This window comes from Lolium rigidum, chromosome 5 (assembly GCF_022539505.1).
Source record: "Lolium rigidum isolate FL_2022 chromosome 5, APGP_CSIRO_Lrig_0.1, whole genome shotgun sequence".
NCBI classification, from domain to species: Eukaryota; Viridiplantae; Streptophyta; class Magnoliopsida; order Poales; family Poaceae; genus Lolium; species Lolium rigidum.
Window position 1 is genome coordinate 243,267,541 of NC_061512.1, and position 16,901 is coordinate 243,284,441.

The window sequence follows — 16,901 nt, forward strand, 5'->3', positions numbered from 1 at the left end:
ATAATGTTTCGTGCAAGAAATAAATCTCATCTGCTCGGAGAACAAAACTCATGTACTCATAGAATATAAATATTGCGTCAAATGAACAAATTTTGTCTAGTCGGGAAACAAAAAAATGTGTCCGGAGAACACATCTCATTTATGTAGAGAACGAGAATACCGCGTCTCGGGAAAATATCTCATCTACTCACCGGTGAACGAGATAGTAGTGCAAGGAAATAAAATTGTGTAGGTGAAACACATAAAAGGAACAAAAAATATTATAGCCAGTGAGAATATGGGAGGAACGATATAATAAGCTAAAATTAAAAAAAACACTAATAGAAAACATAAGAAAGTAAACTAAAGAAATAAGAAAGAAAAGAAAAACACTATATATATAAGATGAAAAGACAAATGCAATTATTAGATTAGAAAGAAACAAAAAAATTATTAAAAATCATACAAATAGTAGAAACGTGACTTAAAAATTAAAATAGTAACATAAGTGTTATATTGTGATCCAAATTCCAAGAAGAGGCTAACTTCTGACGAGCGGAGCGAGGCCCGTCGCCGGTAGGCTTGGTACGGATCGTTGCCACCGTATATATATTTTCCCTGTAAGCCGCCGCTAGGGTTTTGTCGCATCATTGTACACCCACGGCGTTTGTAAACACCACCGAAATAGTGAAGTTTCTGTTGGCCGCGCCGTGGTTTTTCCCTTGTGTGTTGCAAGGGTTTTCCACGTTAAAATCTCGTATCCCCTGCAGTGTTTTACTTTTCGTTCTTCGTTTATTGTGCATCTCGATTATAACAATAAGAATCTAAACTTGGATAGCGCTAGCTAATGAATTAGGTACTGTAGCAAAGTTTTGTTCAGTTTGTACGTGAATTTCACGGCAAGAATGGATGATCCGTGTATATATGTACGTATTTGCATGTATTTACGTCAAGATGGCACGTGATGCCCTGCTGGCCTGCTGCTACTTGACGAACGATCCATCGAACGAAAATGAAAACAAACAACCAACCAGAAGAAATGGGCCAAGCTCATGAAGCCATCGCTTCAACAAAATGTGGACTTCTCGCTAGCGCGAGCGAGCATTCTCGGGAGCGCCTATACATCGCCCGCCCGCCGGAGCGACCAGCACGCATTGCTTGGGCGATGCTTGCGCTCCAGGTGCGTGCCTTCTTGCTAGGCCGGCCCAGGTAAGGGCTTCCTTCTATTGTTATTTATTTTTCTATTATTTCGAATAAATTTCCATATTTGAAATATATAAAGATTTTGAAAAGTAAAATTTCAAGATTTTCATATTTGCTCACATTCAATTTTTTCTTAACTTTGAAATTAGCTCGAATTTAAAATTTTCTTAACTTTAAAATTAGCTTGAACTTATTTTTTTTTGAACTTTTAAATTTGCTCGAATTTAAAGTTTGCTTCACTTTGAAATTTGGTTGAATTAAAATTTGTTCAAAAACAGAAAGAAAAGAAAAAGGAAAAAAACCAAAAAGTGAAAAATGAAAAAAATGAAAAAAAAAAATCAACGTGTAGTAATTCTCCACATATCAGAAATTCAAAATAATTCATTTTACACTTAAGAGGATACACATATGTACATGTGTGTGTGCCATTTTTGTATGTAGCTTAGATGAAAATGACAAATTTCGAACGAATAATATCAGTTTCAGCATTATACATGGTCAGAAGTATACATGTTCACAAAATTCCCGTTATTCAACAAAAATAATTTCTCCTATCACCCAAAAATTTCCGTGGGTCCAAACAACTTTATCAGAGAGCGACCGGCACGCTCGTCCGACTCCGTCTTATCCAAGTCCAAAGCTGCCCTGCCGACACCGGTACAATGTGACTATGTGAGTGACAGCGAGAGCCATTTTGGCTTAAGGAACCTGATGCGTGGAGGTGGAGCCGACGACACTATATACTGTATATGCGTACGATACGAAGCACCGGTCCAAGACAATGCCACTGGTATATAAATAATTTTGGGAGGAAAATCCCAGGGCGACGCGTCCACATCTATCCACGTCGTTCTCGATCGGTCTGTTGCACCAGGGTACACGATCGCGCATGGCGTTGTCCGTATCTCGATGACGTACGGACCGTCGTCTTGATTCTGACCGCTAGGGCTAGGCCGTCTCAGATCTCTGGAACGGATGGATGAATCCTTGGCGCCTCACCTCAGCATTATCTTGACTGCCAAGCCATGCAGCTCTGATTCGACCGGCTAATTAAACAACTTACGTGCTCTCGTTTTTCTTTGCCATTTGGCTACTAATTTCTTTACTCTTTCCAGGGAGCCATTTGGCAACTTGAACATGATCAGGGCAATAACACATCGATCAAACTGCAGCAGCGATAACGACGTGCCAACTTAAACACTGTGTTATGCTTGTTTTTGCTAGTTTAAATATAAATTATACCAAGTTGGAATAAATGTAGGTAGAATTTTGTACGAAATCAGTATATTCATTTAATTTGGTCTGCAAGTGTGCGCTTATTCTACACCACTAATGTAGTACTCCCATTTCATATTACTTGCCACTAGTATGAACGCACCTAGAACTAAAATATGTCTAGATACATCTATATTTGTGGCAACTAATATGGATCAGAGGGAGTACCTTTTTAGGGACGACTGTATTTGTTTATTGTTGTACTTTTGAATTTCATTTGTAAACAGGTTTATTCACATCTTTTTTTTTATCATGCACTTGCACTTCAATCTACGCTCACTTTGGGAAAGCTGCAACTACTGTATTTTATAATATGCAAAATATTTAATCAACTTCTATCAGCGAGCTTGATTGATTTTATTTAAGTTTCTGGCAAATTGACTTATTTCTGAGATTTCATTCAAATGATCACAAGCCGCCCCAGTTTTTTTCCTTTTCTTTGATAAGTGTAAACTATCATGGTTTTTCATCTTACAATTGTATTTGGCTCGGGCTGACGAGTTCGAGGTGGCATAGAGGCAGGGCTGTCGACGAGGGGCGCTGAGGCGAGGGTGAGGTGGCGCAGATGTGGGCGCTCGGGTCGGTGAGGTCGTTGGGCATGGAGGAGTTAGAGGAGGCAGAGACCCAAGAGGAAGAGACGGCATGGAGGAATGGGGGAAGCAGGCGGCGTGGAGGAAGAGGAGAAGGAGAAGGGGCAAGCAGGCAGGGAGCAAGTGATGGAGGGGGTAGGGGTGGAAGGGGAATGTTTGAATGCGGATATTGTGGAGTTAGTGGGGGTAGGTGGCTGGTTCAATTTTTCGAGAAACAACCAGTGGCTCACTAGGAGCTAAATTGTTTTTTTTTGATTTTTTTGCATTGAAATCTAAAACCTCCGAAAACTCTATTTTGTTCTTTGATTTCGAGAAATCTAGAAAACCATAGTAGTAAACAACCATAGGCATTGGAACTGGATGTAACTTTTTCTTAGATACATTTCCATATAAAAACTTTTTAATTGGAAATCGTATGAAAAATCCTGAGCCATTTTACCGTAACATGGCACTATTTTAGAAAATATTGAAATTCATGTTTGTTAATTTTCCCATTCATGAAGATTTTTTTTGGAAACCCTAATCATGATGTTTGGCATGTAAGTTCATACATGTATATTTTTTATTACAAACAAAAAGCTCATGCCATGATCACGGGGCACACACCAGCGTCGCACGCCTGCCGTGCACCACACGGACCGCACGCGGCGTGCCCTGGCCCACACGCCAGGGACCCAGCGAGCGCGACACGGCTAGCTGTCCACAGGGAGCAAAAGGAGGGGGAGCGAGCGGCATGACTGGCATAATTAATCGGCTTTAATTAGGGGCCGGCTGGCCTGGGATCGCGGCCGCGTGTGCCGCAACGTGCCCAGCCCCAGCCCCAGGCGCACCACACACCAGACGCTTCCCTCACTCCATTCGATTCCTCCGCCTCCACGCACCGTCGAAACCGAAGAGATCCTCTCGCCGCCATCCATGGCCGCCCGCGTCGCCTCCTGATCCGCGGCCAGGGGACCGGTCACCGACCACCGCGCCGCCGCCCTTGCCGGAGCCGGCTTCTCTGGTTCGTCCTCGCCTCTCTATACCTCTCCCCTACCCGTTCTGCCGCTCCGCGTCCGCGTCCGCGCCGATCCTTCGGGTTCCCTGTCGCGCGCGCGGGTTCCGTCGGTGGCAAGCCCGTGCCCCCGCAGGCAGGATAGTACGATGAGAATTCACGATTTCGAATCCGCGGCGCGGGCGTTGTTCTAACCGGGCACGGGTGGAGCCCGCCGCGGCTCCGTGCCGTGGGCGACGGTTTCGTGTTCCGCGCTAGGCATGCTGGCCGTTCCGATCCGCACCGACGGCGTCGTCGCCGGAGCCGATCCCCGCTCCTCCCGGCCGCGTGGCTCGATCCGGTTGGTGGCGTTCGGTTCCTCGGGGCATTTGCGCGATTTGTTTTCTGACTGATGATGCGTTTTCGAACAACAGCTGCAGTTACTCTGTTTCGTTTCCTCCATCAGAATCGTGTCGGTGCGTAGCAGTTACTCTGCTTTGTTTTCCTACACCAGAATGCGTCGGTGCGTAGCACTACGGATTTGTTGTTTGTTTGTCTGGGCAGCACAGGAACCCTGTACTAACTCGCACGCAGCTCTACTGCAAAATTGTTCATCAATCGATCGATTGTTCCCAACAGCTTTCTGTAAGCAGATTCACATTTCATGGGAAGACCAAAACTACGTTTATTTGGGTGTTTTCTGTACCATGTACTGTACGACAATTTCCCCATACCAATAATCTACTGGTGCCTCCAATTAGCCATTCCTGATTTGAGATCCCAAACACGAAACCTGCCTTCAAAGCATAGGTTAAAGCGCAGACCTGACCCGCCAAGCAAGAGCAATCTGCCAAAGTGCCACCTCCGAGCATACTGTTCTTTTCCTCCACCATGCAACTTGGTGGTGCCACCACTATATTATTCTGAAAGCCGTGGGATCAACTCAGAAAGCTACAGCTATGCTCCTTGCCTCCAACTACCTTTATCTTAATATATATACGTTGTCAAACCAGTTGGATTAGCTGTGACAAGCTTTGGGTTTTATCATTAACCTGCCCGTCGTTTTCCCTAATTATTATAAAGCATTCCACGATATGTTGGCTGGGGCGTTGCTTCCGCACTGTGATGGGACCTTCCATTTTCTTATGAGGAAATCTGCTTTATGTTGCCTTTCTGGGTGGGTGTAGATCTGCCTGTGATAAATAAATAAAAAACATTGGGGATATTTTCATGCCATTTGCGTAACATCGAATAGGATATTTGCCAAAAGAACAGAGTTGAATGCTACTGCTAGTTGGCGAATTTCGAAGTGTTATTTCGATTGATTTACTCAGCTTCAGCTGAGAGTAATACGTCCCTTTACTTCTTTTCTTGCGTGTAACTTTGAAACATGCTTCTGATACAAAGCTGGCATACTTCTCAGGTCTTCACAAGTAATCAGAGATGGGCGTAGTCAGCACGGTACTTGGTTTCTCTGGATTTGGCTTTGGATTCACCGCTGGTATTGTCATCGGGTACTACTTCTTCATCTACTTCCAGCCAACTGACGTCAAGGTGGAGATTTTTCTTCCATTCTACCTGTTTTTTTACTCTGTGTAAACATCGTTGTGTGTTTAATTATTTTGACTGATGCAATCTTGACATAATTTGAGCTTATGCTGTTAAGAGATACAGTTGCATGGAGCTACACATGACCACACTAACTCTTTTGCACATGACAACCTAATTCAGTACATTTTTGCCGCACAGCGTTGATATGACCTGCTGAGTTTAGTATACATTGTTCGATTTTGGGTTTTAAAATGCTACAGTTTCTTTATACGCAATGTATGCGCATATACTGTGCACACTTTGTGTACTGAAATAGACCACTTCGGGGGCTGGGACCATGGTATTTGCCTTGGAAGTTCCATGCCATTGCACAACTTGGAGTTGTCAGGCAAAGTAGCTGCATGCCCTTAACCAATAATGTAGCAGTCACTGTTGTAAAGGTGAAATGTACCTCTTTAATAGCAACTTGGTTGGTTACATGATATGATCGCACGGGCCTTTGTTCAGAGAAGTCATCTGCTCTCTAGACAATGAAAACCCTTGGTCTTGGACTATCTAATTAGTCTTTCTTGAGTCCATTGGATATCGGATGGCTTATATTACTATGTTACACCTTTTTTTGCGTATTACATGGAAATTTGCAAGGATAAATCTTTATAATTTAAATTAAGTATGTGGTCTGCTTATTTTCCATTTCCACCTTATTTCATATGTTTTGTGTCCTGTTATAACTGGAATATATATGATGTTTATGATCACACTCAGTGTCACATATTGGTAATTTTTACTCCTGATTGCCTTTCAGGATGTCAAAGTTCGTCCGCTGGTGGAATACGACTCAAATTCTTTGGATGCAATCCTTCCTGAAATTCCTATGTGGGTCAAGAATCCTGACTATGATCGAGTATGCTCACCCATACCTTAAGCTAGCAAATTCAGGTTATTTTATATTTATATTTGTATTCTGATTTCACTCATATTTGTTGCTAGATTGATTGGCTGAACAGGTTTTTGGAACTGATGTGGCCTTATGTTGACAAGGTACTTGATGCTGTAGATAACTCTGAGTTTGGGATGTTTATTTCTCACTGAAACTAAGATTTATGTGATATATGGTTTAATTATCCTGCAGGCTGTGTGCAGAATGGTGCAGGATATTGCAAAGCCAATTATTGCAGAGAACACTGCGAAGTATAAGATAGATTCTGTTGAGTTCGAAACACTTACCCTGGGTAGCTTACCACCCACCTTTCAAGGTTAGTACTATCTTGTAGGCACATTAGCCCTGCTTTTGTACTCGCAGTAGGTTCTGTTTCTGTTGAAAAAAAAACAGAATTAGTACTTTGTAGTATCTGTGTTCTTATTTTTCTGTACACACCTGCAGAATGCTGCTTTTGTTCTACATTGTTTTAAACCTTTCAGCTAGCATATGAATAAGAAGCAATGTATTTTACTTGTAGATGTTGGTACCACTCCCGTTAATCAACTATATGTTGTGTCTGGCATATGACATTGCATTTACTCTTGATTGGAATCATTACCTTTCGGCCTTCTTTGTAGAAATGGTGATATTTAAGCGTCTAGTTGTGATAATGATGTCTTTTGAACTCTCTTCATATCCTGGTGTTACGCTATACTGATGTGGCAATTTTGCACTTGATGCTTTCCTCCAGGAATGAAAGTCTATGTCACGGAAGAGAAAGAGTTGATAATGGAACCATGTCTCAAGTGGGCTGCAAATCCCAATATCACTGTTGTTGCAAAGGCTTATGGGTTGAAAGCAACTGTTCAGGTATTAATTCCCTCTGTCTGGAGCTGAAATAGTAAGTCGTTATTGTGGTTTGATTTCATTTTTCTCCGTGCTCTTTCAGATTGTGGATCTGCAAGTCTTTGCTTCGCCTCGTATTACTCTGAAGCCGTTGGTGCCTACATTTCCTTGTTTTGCTAATATCCTTGTCTCTCTCATGGAGAAGGTCTGACAACCGACCGCTTGTGTTTTTTCTACTCTCCTGATCATTTGTTTTAGTTTTTTACTGGTTATAATCTCTTTTGCAGCCACATGTTGATTTTGGGCTCAAAGTTTTTGGAGCAGATTTAATGGCTATTCCTGTTCTTTACAAGTTTGTACAGGTATTCCTGAATCCTATTCTGATTCTTCATTTCTCACGCTTAATTTAAATGTTAATTCATTATATTTGCAACTTGCTCTCATGAATGAATTATCTCAGCTCTTCAACATTTATATCAAACTTGATGTGCTGCTGTAGCTTGGTCTTGCTGTATACTGGTCTACATGTGTTTATACGCCTATTCAAAACGAAATTGTTGTGTATCCAAAGCTAGATTTTTGCCTTGTTATAACTTATAACTTGATGTCACCTATATTATTCTTGTTATTTTGGGCGTCTAACTCACTCGCTGCAGTGGTGTGCAGCACCTCGCTAACTGAAAATTTGGAATCTAGCTTCATCCCTCAATAAAATTATTTTGCTATTTAACAATTATGCTTTGTGCATTTGCAGGACACCATCAAGAAGCAAGTTGCGAGCATGTATTTGTGGCCAAAGACGCTAGAAGTGCCTATAATGGATCCCTCAAAGTATAGTTTTGGTCACTTAGTTCGTTTTGTTTTGTTTAGTATTTCTAAAATACCTGTTGCTAATGGCTCCTGCATATTCACAGAGCATCAAAGAGGCCTGTTGGAATTCTACTTGTGAAGGTTGTAAGAGCTCAGAATCTGAAAAAGAAGGATCTGTTGGGTAAATCAGACCCCTATGCGAAACTTAAGATGTCAGATGACAAGCTTCCATCCAAGAAAACAACAGTGAAGCGCAGCAATCTCAATCCAGAGTGGAACGAAGATTTCAAATTTGTTGTGACAGATCCAGAAAACCAGTCGCTGGAAATTAATGTCTTCGACTGGGAACAGGCATGACTTCCTTGTTCATGAAATATGCTGTAGTTTTTGTTGTTGTAAGTTACCAAATAATATTCAGTTATCTCTTTGATATATACAGGTTGGGAAACATGAGAGGATGGGCATGAATGTGATTCTGTTGAAAGAACTTCCCCCAGAGGAGACTAAAGTTCTGACTCTTAACTTACTGAAGACCATGGATCCAAATGATATACAAAATGAGAAATCTCGAGGTCAGATAATTCTGGAGGCGACTTATAAGCCTTTCAAGGAAGAAGACATGGAGAAGGAAAGCATGGATGGTACTGATGAAGTACAGAAAGCTCCAGATGATACTCCTGCTGGTGGTGGGCTGCTTTATGTTGTTGTTCATGAAGCTCAAGATCTTGAAGGGAAGCATCACACAAATCCATACGCAAAGATAATCTTTAAGGGAGAAGAGAAGAAAACAAAGGTAATTATGGCTGTAGTTTTTTTATTCACTTTAACATTGCTATATGCAAAGGCTGTGGTTTTATTTCATGCTGCATGTCACCAAATTTCTTCTTCTATACCAGGTGATCAAGAAGAACAGAGATCCACGCTGGGAGGATGAATTTGAGTTTGTTTGTGAGGAACCACCTGCAAATGATAAAATGCATGTTGAAGTCCTAAGCAAAGCTGGAAAGAAAGGGATATTACATGGCAAGGTATGATTATATACATGCAATTCCGGCTCTTAATTGATGAAGTAACTTGCAACAAATGTTTATAGTTGCTTGGCAACAAGATTAGGAAAAATAATACCGGAGAACCTCAAATTTAGTTCATAACAGATGTATCATGGCTGATAGTCACAGACTCACAGTTAAGTTCACTAGTTACGTGCTTTCTGAATATCTGCTCTTTGTTGTTAATATGATATTTTTTAGTCCTTCAGTTTTCTATTTCTATATGGGTATGAAAAATTGACTTTCTATCTCTTTTATGTATACATATGACATCCCTTCCGAAAAATTGACCTTCTAGAAAGTTAAACTAGCTTTCTAAAAAGGCTTATATTTTGGAACAAAGGTAGTAGGTCTTGAATTTTCTTACCTTGATGCTTGTGTTATGTTTCTACAGGAAACCTTGGGTTACATTGATATAAGCCTGGCTGACGTGATCAGCAACAAGCGGATCAACGAAAAGTATCATCTCATTGACTCGAAAAATGGGCAGATTCAAATCGAGTTGCAGTGGAGAACTTCATAGAAACTGAAACTGCGAGGAGAGTGCCAAAATGCTTGGACCGTCGCAAAGTACAGGAAGCTTTATGCCATAAAGCAGTCCGTGAATACCTGTAGTTGAGTTCATGTAGATATTTGTTTCTACTTTCTAGACATCTGTTTTACCTCGTTGAGATTTTCTGTTAATCATTCAAATGTTTCCTCAGAACTACAGACTTGTTGTAGACACACCAAGAGTGCAGATGCGAATGGAGTTTTCGACAGACTAAAAGCTACTATTCTTTACTTGCACCCATCTGTTTGACACCCATTGCGGCAAGAACTTTACACTGGCACGAAAGGTTAAACCCCCTTGATTAAATGCAAATTAGACACTGGCTATGTGCCAAATTAAACCCCCTTCTACTATCTATTGAACATGCCACACATATGCCCAAATTTTCCGAGTATATTTACATCCGTAGGCGTGTGTGAATGCTGCACTGAACTTGCAATGAGCACTCCGTGTTTTAGAAACAGGGAGGAGATGGAGGCAACATAGATTATAATGTATTTGCAGCAGCGAAGGTGCTGAATCCTTGATTCAAACAAAACTGTTTCTATCTAACATGAAAACCCAAACTGATATCCTGACACAAACTACTTTCGAACAGTAGCTTTTAGTCTGAATTAGACAACATATCAGGCTCCAGTTCATTTACTAGCCTTCCTTTTCGCGCAGCTACTAGTAAACGGCCTGAAGCAATTCTAGAAGTATACTTGAAGTCACTAACATAACACTAGAACTCTAGAAGTATACTTGAAGTCACCGTAAATTCGTCAGCAATTTGCAGGCACGGCTGAATTCTAGATTACACAAAATATTGTGTTGCCATCTACCACCAAAATCTGAATTGATACACTGACAAAAACTACAGACATTATGGATTAGACAACAGATTAATACCCTAGTAGCTGCGCGAAAAGGAAGGCTCAAGTTCATTTACAGAAAGTAAATGAGCTCAAGGCATTTCTGTGCCTACCCAGGTAAATCTCTTCAGGCCTCTACCATTACACTAGAAGTCCACGATTGTATACATTTTATACAGTGAGCCTAAGCCATCTTGAAGCGATGCCACTCTCAGGTCAGTAGCCTCTTCATGTCAAGCGGAGCCCGGTCTGAGCTGCGCTTGAAGTTGTAAACCGACTCGAACGCCTCCATGCAAACGCTGGCGAAGCCCGTCATCGCCTGGAAGACGTTGGGGAACCCTGTCTGGAGGTTGTTCAGGGTCATCGCTCTCGTGACCCCGACGCTCTTCTGGTACTTGCTCTTCTCATCATCCGCCCTGCTCCTCAGGGCCTCTACCTTCACCCGCTTCTCCGACACCGGTGTCTTCCGCGTCATTTCTCCGTAACCCTCAGCAGAGTACGGCCCATATTTGGACTCCAGGGATCTCAGCTCCTCAGTCTTCTTCTCGAATTCCTTGAAAGCAGCGTCTGACCTCTTCTTTTGCTTCTGCTCCTCCACCTGCTGAACTACGACGGCATGGATCACTGACAGGAGAGTCTTGATCCCTTCTGAAGCCACCTTGTCGGGGATCCGGTCAATAGCTAGCTGCCATTCCTCACACAGGGCGTAGATATCGGAGTTCTGGATGTTTTTCACAAGTGGATTATGATGGCATTGGAACAGGGAGAGGCGAAGCCAGCCGGTCAACGAATAGACATAGTCTCTCTGGGACTTGACCAGGCTGCAGAATGCCGAGTACCACCTGTCCACCTCTATCTCGAGCTGGAGAGCTGCTTGCCGGTGGTCATTGGAGGTCGGGTTGGTACTCAAGGAATTGGTGAGATATTCAAGCTGCTGCACCATGTGGGTCTGCACTTGATGACACTCGTACATGCCCCTCCACATGCTCATCAAGCTGGAATGCAGTCACAAAAGGAAATATACATTAGAACAGATAAATAGGGTGCCCAAGAAAGGAAAATGTACTGCCAGGAAATAATTGATGCATTGAATTATCTGAGAGTACTGATGTTATTCATAGAGGTCCCTTGTAAGTGCAACAGGGGGCAGCTGCTATTCTAGTGCACAAGCAACTGTAAGTAAAGTGCAGCAACAAAGCCAGGTAATGGACAATTCAGCCAAATTATGTGTATAGCAGGAACAAACAAGAGGGTTTGCAAAGAAAATGGATTGTGTAGTTCTACTTCATAATCTCAAAGTAACTCCTTCATTTAGCTGCATAATGATGACATTAAACAAAGTATACACCAAGTTTAGCTCACCACATCATTGATGAAAAACCATACAAGAACTTTAGAGGACCGAGCGAGACACGCAATGGCTGATACCAAAGCAGAAGTGCCATGAACAAGGGACTCGCATGATCTTTCCCCTTTCCCCTTTACGAAAACAAAGCTCTTTAAAAACCAATGAATTATCCAGCAAGACGCATTCTGAAACTCCCTAAAGACGGTTCCAATGTTGATGAACAGCACTACTCTAATCATCAGACTCATACCATCAAGCAATGACATGTCAAACACCACCACTAGGGGCGCTGTCACCCTGAAAGGTTTGATCTGTAAGTGACCTACATCACCATTGCCCAAAGGGATCAGCTCAGCTGGACCAGGCAAGTGATGCCTGGGGGACTGGGAGATCTCTCAACTAGGCCTAGGTAGTACTGACTGAATCAATGAACAGGAGATTCAGCCAGGACGGGCAAGGCATGAGGATCCCACCAACACCACACCATATTACTTCACTACTTGAATGCTCTCACCTAGATCAGTGAATGTTGACTTGCTACAGTGCCAAAGCTGAGTACAACTAGATCAAATAGGAAGAGCAGCACGGTATGGAGCTCTGGTTTGTAGGATCACAAGTGCAAAGAACTAATGGCACTGCTGATCTCACAGGCCTCGTTTGGGAAATCCCTTTACCGTGGTCCATACATACGTCCAAGCCTAGCTACCTCATCAAGCTCATATGCAAGTACGCAAAAGACGAAATGTACTAGGGGAAGTACTGAAGTAGAGAGACATGTGAGGTACTATGCTATGCATATGGTAGCAGTACACGAATGAGTAGAGTGGTGAAGGCAGGGGTGAAGGTATGGTAGTGTTGTACTGACCCAGCAACCAGCTCAAGGAGCTGAGGAAACAGCTCGGATTCTCTGAGCCTGATGATCTCGGAGGTGGTGGTGTCGATGGACTGGGTGGCCACCAGCATCTTGGACTCCAGGCTCTCCATCTCCATCCTGTTCTTCTCCATTTTGAGGTAGTCCACGCCCCTCACCTCCTGCTTCCGCAGCAGCCCTACCTTCTTGTCGTGCTCCTGCTTAAGCCCCTCGTAACTCTGCTCGGTTGGATTGATCGTGCGGTTAGAGTAAACTTTGATGTGAAATAAAAGGGGGAAAACTCTGCAAAGTCATGCCCTATTCCTATCAAAAGAAGCATAAGGATCCTTATCTTTAGAGCTTTAAGTAAAGCTGACGATCGATGAGTACTTACTGAAGACGATCAGAGAAGCGTAAACATCCTATCTTTACCATGGCAAAGGAGTTGAACAAATTTAAAAATAACTTGATCCAGGATCATATGAGTTGTACTAACCTCCGTCTATAAAAGGATGTCTCAACTTAGGACAAATTTGAATGTATCTAGATACTAAAATAGGTCTAGATACATTCAAATTTTGACAAAGTTGAGACATCTATTTATAGACGGAGGGAGTAACAATATTCAGAGAACAATGGTACATCAATTTCTATCTTTACAGCTCCTCTCTGACAAAGCCAATTCATGGTTATATGCTTAAGATAAAATAAAACACGATGATCATTTCTACTTGGAAGAATCCAAAGGCGCTTACACTGAATATCGTATTTACAGAAGCTCCTGACAGACAGGTAAAAAGACGAGTGCTAAATGGCTATATGGTTAAGATAAAATAAAGCACGACGATCATTTCTAGTTGGAAGAATCCGAAGGCACTTTCAGTGAATATCATATTATAAACAGAACCTCCTCCCGACAGAGAGAGGGCAAAACGACTTATAATACTATACTGCTAAATGAACAAACAAACAATGCAAGCAGTATCCATGTGCCTGGTATGTGCTTTTCTTCAGACAGAACCAATTGCCACCCCACTGAATCCTTGTGGGTATATCCCATCACAGGCAGCACAATATGATAATAACCAAGCTGCCAAACAGCACAGCAAAAGGAGGCTGCTCCTCAAAAGCACCAAGCCACTCACTCACTCATCACTCACCCACTGCTTGAGATCTATCTAAATTGAGCAGCACATTTCCGATGAATCTGTGTGCTCCATTACTGTACATTTCGATGAATCTGTCTGCTCGAGCTAGCAGTGCAGATTTGGACGAATCAAAATTGAAGCTATAATGTAAAATGGCAGTGGACTGCAAACTGAAGCGCACCTTGACATCAAGAAAGAGCTTCTTCTCCCAGGCGTAGAGCCTCTCGACGGTGGAGGAGTGGCTGAGGATCCCACTGCCTCCGCCGTCGTCTCCTCTGTCGAACCTGGAGAAGCCATTGTTGCTGCCTTTCCCGTACCCTCCACCTCCCCCTCCGCTCCACGACCACCCCATCGGCTTCAGGTTCTTGCCGTAGCTCAGCACCCTCCCTGCAGAAACATCAGCGATCCCATTTCACATGCGCAGCGAAGAATTCGTCAGAAATTGGTGAAATGCGAGCAGTGGATGGAAGAAGTAGGTAACCCGGTGGAGGTTGATGTCTTGCTTGCCTGGGAGGCTGTGGTTGGCGCCGGGCAGCTCGCAGATGGGCGCCTCGAGCAGCGCGGCGACGCGGGCCCCGGCGTCGGCGGCCTTGAGGAAGTACTCGTCGAGCTCGGTGGCGATCTCGGCGAGGTCCTTGTTGCCGGCCCCGGAGGCGGTGGTGGTGTTGGCGTTGCGGGGCAGGGCGACGACGGTGAGGTCGCTGGCGGTGGAGGTGGTGGTGGTGACGACGGAGGGCGCCGGGGGCGGGGCCTGGGCGCGCGCGGCGGTTGTGGTTGCGGTGACGGGCGGCGGCGCGGGGGCGGTGGCGGCGGCGGGGATGGGTGTGGGTGTGGCGGATTCGTCGTCCCAGTCGGCGTGGTCGGCGGGGGAGCGGGAGGAGGAGGGCGCGAAGGGGTCCCAGAAGTCCCAGCTGGAGGGCATTGGGGGAGGTGGTGGCGGCGGGGGAGGGGGTGGGAGGCAGGATCTGGGACGCGCTGATGGTGGAGGAGGAGGTGGTGGTGGTCCAGGACGTGGCGGTGCGGGCGGGGCTGAGCGGCGGGGGAGGTGGCGGAGGAGGGGGAGGGGGAGGTGGGGAGGGCGGCGGCTGGTGACGGAGGGGGCGCGGGTGCGGGTTGTCGGACTCGGCGGTGGCGAACTGGAGCAGGGCGGCGCCGGTGGCGCGCAGGGAGCGGAGGTAGAGCGCGTGCGCGGCGGCCATGTCCCGGCGCGCCTGGACGAGGTGCTTGGTGTAGCGGCGGCGCGCCTTGCAGCGCGACACCGCCTCCTGCCGCTCCAGCCTCGACTGGCAGCAGCCCATCTCCGCCGCCGCCGCCGCCGCCGCCGATCGATTGGTGGATGGATCAGCCCCCTCCGATTCGCCTTCCTAGTAGCTGGATGGTAACCGTTGATGCTGCCGCGCGCTCTTCACTCCTGGCTCGCGCTTCGTTCCAAATTTGTGGTGAGAGAGTGACGAGGGGAGCTGAAAAGTAACCGGCGTCTTGGAGCTAGCAGCATGCAGTGAGGTGGAGTAGCAGCTAGTCCAGTACCCAGCAGAGTGGCGGAGCAAGGAGGGAGAGAAAGATTTGGGGCGGCGTGCATGGGACTGGTGTCTTTCCCGAATCCCCAGAGTGCCCCCGGCCTCTCCATTCCTCCGGCGAGCGGCGCGAGGGCAGCGTGGGGAAATCCGATGCGTAGCTCCAACGGTCGTGCATGCTGCAGTGTGCCGCCGAGGTGGCGCTTTCGGCTCGGTGCGTGCCGTGCCGGGTCCGGGCTGGTGCTGGCGCGGGCCGTGCCATCCTCGGACGAGCCGAGGGGAGCGGCCGAGTTTTCTCCTATTTTTCACCAACTATATTTTTTCCGCCGATATATTAATAATAATCATTAACGCCATTATAAACGCTTGTGTTTCTATCGACCACTAACTCTCAAGACACCGTAACCACTCGAAAAGATATTGCGGTATCATTTAATCTCATCAATCCTACCTACCCCTAATCCTGAAAAGGTATCGTTTATACCGTTCGTTCTTGTGTTTCACTCAAAGAGATACATCTTCGCTGGTTTACACAGTTTTAAAATTCGATGGTCTACAGAAGCACACACCATATTTCAAAATTAATAAAAACTATAAATAAATCTTCGGGCCACCTAGAAACAACTACAGACACCGGCCAGCGCGAGCTAGAGTCATGGGGTTGTCCTTGCCTCCTAGCACCGGAGCCAGGCAAAAACCGTCACACTCATTACCTATTGAATTTTAGTCTAAATCAAACTATGGAGTCATTTTCAGGGCAAAAAACCCTCCTCCGGTCATGCTCAACCTCCGGTCTGGTTATGCTTTGCCTACCTCTTTTATTGCTAACCCGTGGACGGCACGCAGGGCAGGCGACACGGGACCTAGGCCAAGTAAGCGAGTCGTCGGAGCGGTAGCGTTGCACCACCGATCAGGGACCTAGACCTCACCGGTGTTAGGTTCCAGCAAGGCAAGGGGGGATAGGGTCGTCGGAGCTCGTCCCATCGCCATCGTGGGAGCAACACCACCAGCACGAGCAAGTGGAGGTGGCATTCTCTTTTTTAAAGTCGACTACAAATATAGATTATCAAGTGGAGACAATTGCATTGGAAGATGCAAACCAACATCTTTCTCCTCTTTAATTCTTTCAACTCCAATAAGCTAAGAGCACGTACAAAATAAAGATAACATGCGTTGGATATTATTGGGTTTAATTTTCGTGTGATGAGAGAGCAGCAATTTTTGCTACTTTAAAATGCATTGGAAACATATAAGTATTACAATTTTTATGGACAAATTCTCTCCCTTTTTTTCACCGCCCGGGCGTTTCATTGGGGAAATTTCTCGCAAAGGAACCTTGCTTGATTTTCAATGCTCTCCAGGATTAGGCTGGCCATAGTGCTAGTATCATAGGTAGTATCATGCATACTAGGCCCACAAAAATGATGATGTGACAT

The 16,901-nt window shown here is 44.9% G+C and overlaps 2 protein-coding genes across 2 annotated transcripts; one reads left to right on the top strand and one right to left on the bottom strand.

Annotated features, from left to right (window-relative positions):
- Positions 1–5,443: 5,443 nt before the first annotated feature.
- LOC124655269 (synaptotagmin-2-like) lies at positions 5,444–9,967 on the top strand. The gene is made up of 12 exons (XM_047194193.1): positions 5,444–5,574; positions 6,377–6,475; positions 6,562–6,612; positions 6,704–6,827; positions 7,245–7,363; positions 7,443–7,544; positions 7,627–7,701; positions 8,094–8,170; positions 8,254–8,500; positions 8,589–8,942; positions 9,046–9,177; positions 9,593–9,967. Exons 1-12 carry the CDS (start codon positions 5,464–5,466, stop codon positions 9,719–9,721), a joined length of 1,620 nt encoding a protein of 539 aa, XP_047050149.1. The 5' UTR covers positions 5,444–5,463; the 3' UTR covers positions 9,722–9,967.
- Positions 9,968–10,617: 650 nt separating this feature from the next.
- On the bottom strand, positions 10,618–15,249 carry LOC124658090 (protein ALTERED PHOSPHATE STARVATION RESPONSE 1-like). Its single transcript, XM_047196529.1, is given in 5 exon segments — positions 10,618–11,600; positions 12,819–13,042; positions 14,133–14,334; positions 14,455–14,903; positions 14,905–15,249. Coding segments are annotated over 5 exon segments (2,004 nt in total). The 3' UTR covers positions 10,618–10,816.
- Between the last annotated feature and the right edge of the window lie 1,652 nt (positions 15,250–16,901).

Bases quoted from the DNA above. Each gene is read 5' to 3' on its own strand.
- LOC124655269 (XM_047194193.1), top strand. From the start codon at position 5,464: ATGGGCGTAGTCAGCACGGTACTTGGTTTCTCTGGATTTGGCTTTGGA. The intron at 6,613-6,703 runs GTACTTGATGCT...ATTATCCTGCAG, and splicing joins TGTGGCCTTATGTTGACAAG to GCTGTGTGCAGAATGGTGCA. The intron at 7,364-7,442 runs GTATTAATTCCC...GTGCTCTTTCAG, and splicing joins GGTTGAAAGCAACTGTTCAG to ATTGTGGATCTGCAAGTCTT.